This window comes from Microtus ochrogaster, chromosome 6 (assembly GCF_000317375.1).
Source record: "Microtus ochrogaster isolate Prairie Vole_2 chromosome 6, MicOch1.0, whole genome shotgun sequence".
NCBI classification, from domain to species: domain Eukaryota; kingdom Metazoa; phylum Chordata; class Mammalia; order Rodentia; family Cricetidae; genus Microtus; species Microtus ochrogaster.
Genome location: NC_022013.1, coordinates 83,856,091 through 83,857,377, shown reverse-complemented (window position 1 = coordinate 83,857,377; position 1,287 = coordinate 83,856,091). Strand labels below are relative to the sequence as shown.

Sequence of the window (1,287 nt, the reverse complement as noted above, 5' to 3'; positions counted from 1 at the left end):
TTCTTCCAGCAACCTCAGGATTCTGAACCTAAATGACTTCGGACAATAAACTCACTTTACACTCGATTTTTCAAAGTTACAAGAAGTCCCTTGCTTGTCCTAAAGTACCTGGTGACCCAACCCTGCTCTACTATTTAAAATCAAAGTCAGAGGAAGGCTCACAACCACGCCCCCTCCTTTGTCTTCTTACTGAACACTGGAAAAAGTGCTCAACTACTTCCCTTAGCCTTCTTGCGGGTACCTTTCGAGGGGATCAGTAATCGTCCTAGCAGCCCAAATTACATGGTAACAAGGCCGTTATTGGCATCCCTATTTAGTAGTCTAAGATTCAAAGAGAGTAAGAGAGTAACTTGTCCACCCCCCTACCCCGAAAAAAAATGACTCAACAAGCCCGTGACTCCCCAGGGCCTCCACTCTAGCACGCACCTGCAAACCCGACTCACCTGGATCCTGGACTCAGGGAGGAGCGTGAGAGCGGCTAGGCGCTCCCGCAAGTGGATGTCGGGGTACATGGTCTGGCGGAAGACGAGTTCCAGCAGCTGCAGTTGCTCGGAGCTGAACGATGTGCGCTTGCGGCGCTGGGGCGCCGACGGGGCAGCCGCGCCTTTGGGGGGCCCGGGAGGATCCAGGCCGGCGGGGTTCTGCGCTGCGGGTCCCTGGCTTCCGCTTGGAAAGCACGGCGTGGCCGCTGGAGCGCGGGGGTCCTGGGGCGCAGGGGGCAGCCCGGCAGCAGGGCGCGTGGATGGAAGCAGCGGTCCTCCGAGGTGCGCTGCCGGGAAGGCGGGGAAAGCAGCACCCTCGGCAAACTGGAGTTGTTGGGACCCTGCTGCGGCCATGGCTCCCGGACACCTCCCGTGACCCCCGTGCTCCTTCAGTTATAGCCACCCGGGGCCGGGGAGGGGGCGGCGGCGCCATCAAAGGCGTGGGCGCGGGGAGGCCACGTCTCCTTGGGGTGCGATCCCGCCCCAGCCCCGCCAGACGCCGCGGGAATAATCGCTTCCGCTGACCTGGGGACGGAGGGAGGGAGGCGCGAACTTGAGCCCGGCCACTCCGTCCCTTCCCCGCCCATCCGCCCGCCAGCCCGACCACCAATCCACATACCACAACCGATATGCTTCGGAGGGGACGCCCCAAGTAAGGGCCACTTTTGAACAGAGCACCTTCTTCTGGATCGGAAAGCCTCCCTCAAGAGCGTCCGGATCACTCCAGGGGCCGGGTTCTCAAGTCCCAGCCCTGAGCCTGGCCTGCTATCCCCTGTCACCATCAAAGGTACTGTTTACCACCCCT

General features: G+C 60.9%; 1 protein-coding gene across 2 annotated transcripts in view; it reads right to left on the bottom strand.

Moving 5' to 3' along the window:
- Mixl1 (Mix paired-like homeobox) overlaps positions 1-836 on the bottom strand; it is a 3,078-nt gene extending 2,242 nt beyond the window's left edge. Inside the window, exon 1 of one of the 2 annotated variants that reach the window (XM_013346974.1) lies at positions 435-836. In XM_013346974.1, coding sequence (XP_013202428.1) covers positions 435-836 — 402 coding nt within the window. The remainder of the gene's footprint in view (positions 1-434) is intronic. The other variant, XM_005348962.1, reaches the window with a different exon arrangement.
- Between the last annotated feature and the right edge of the window lie 451 nt (positions 837-1,287).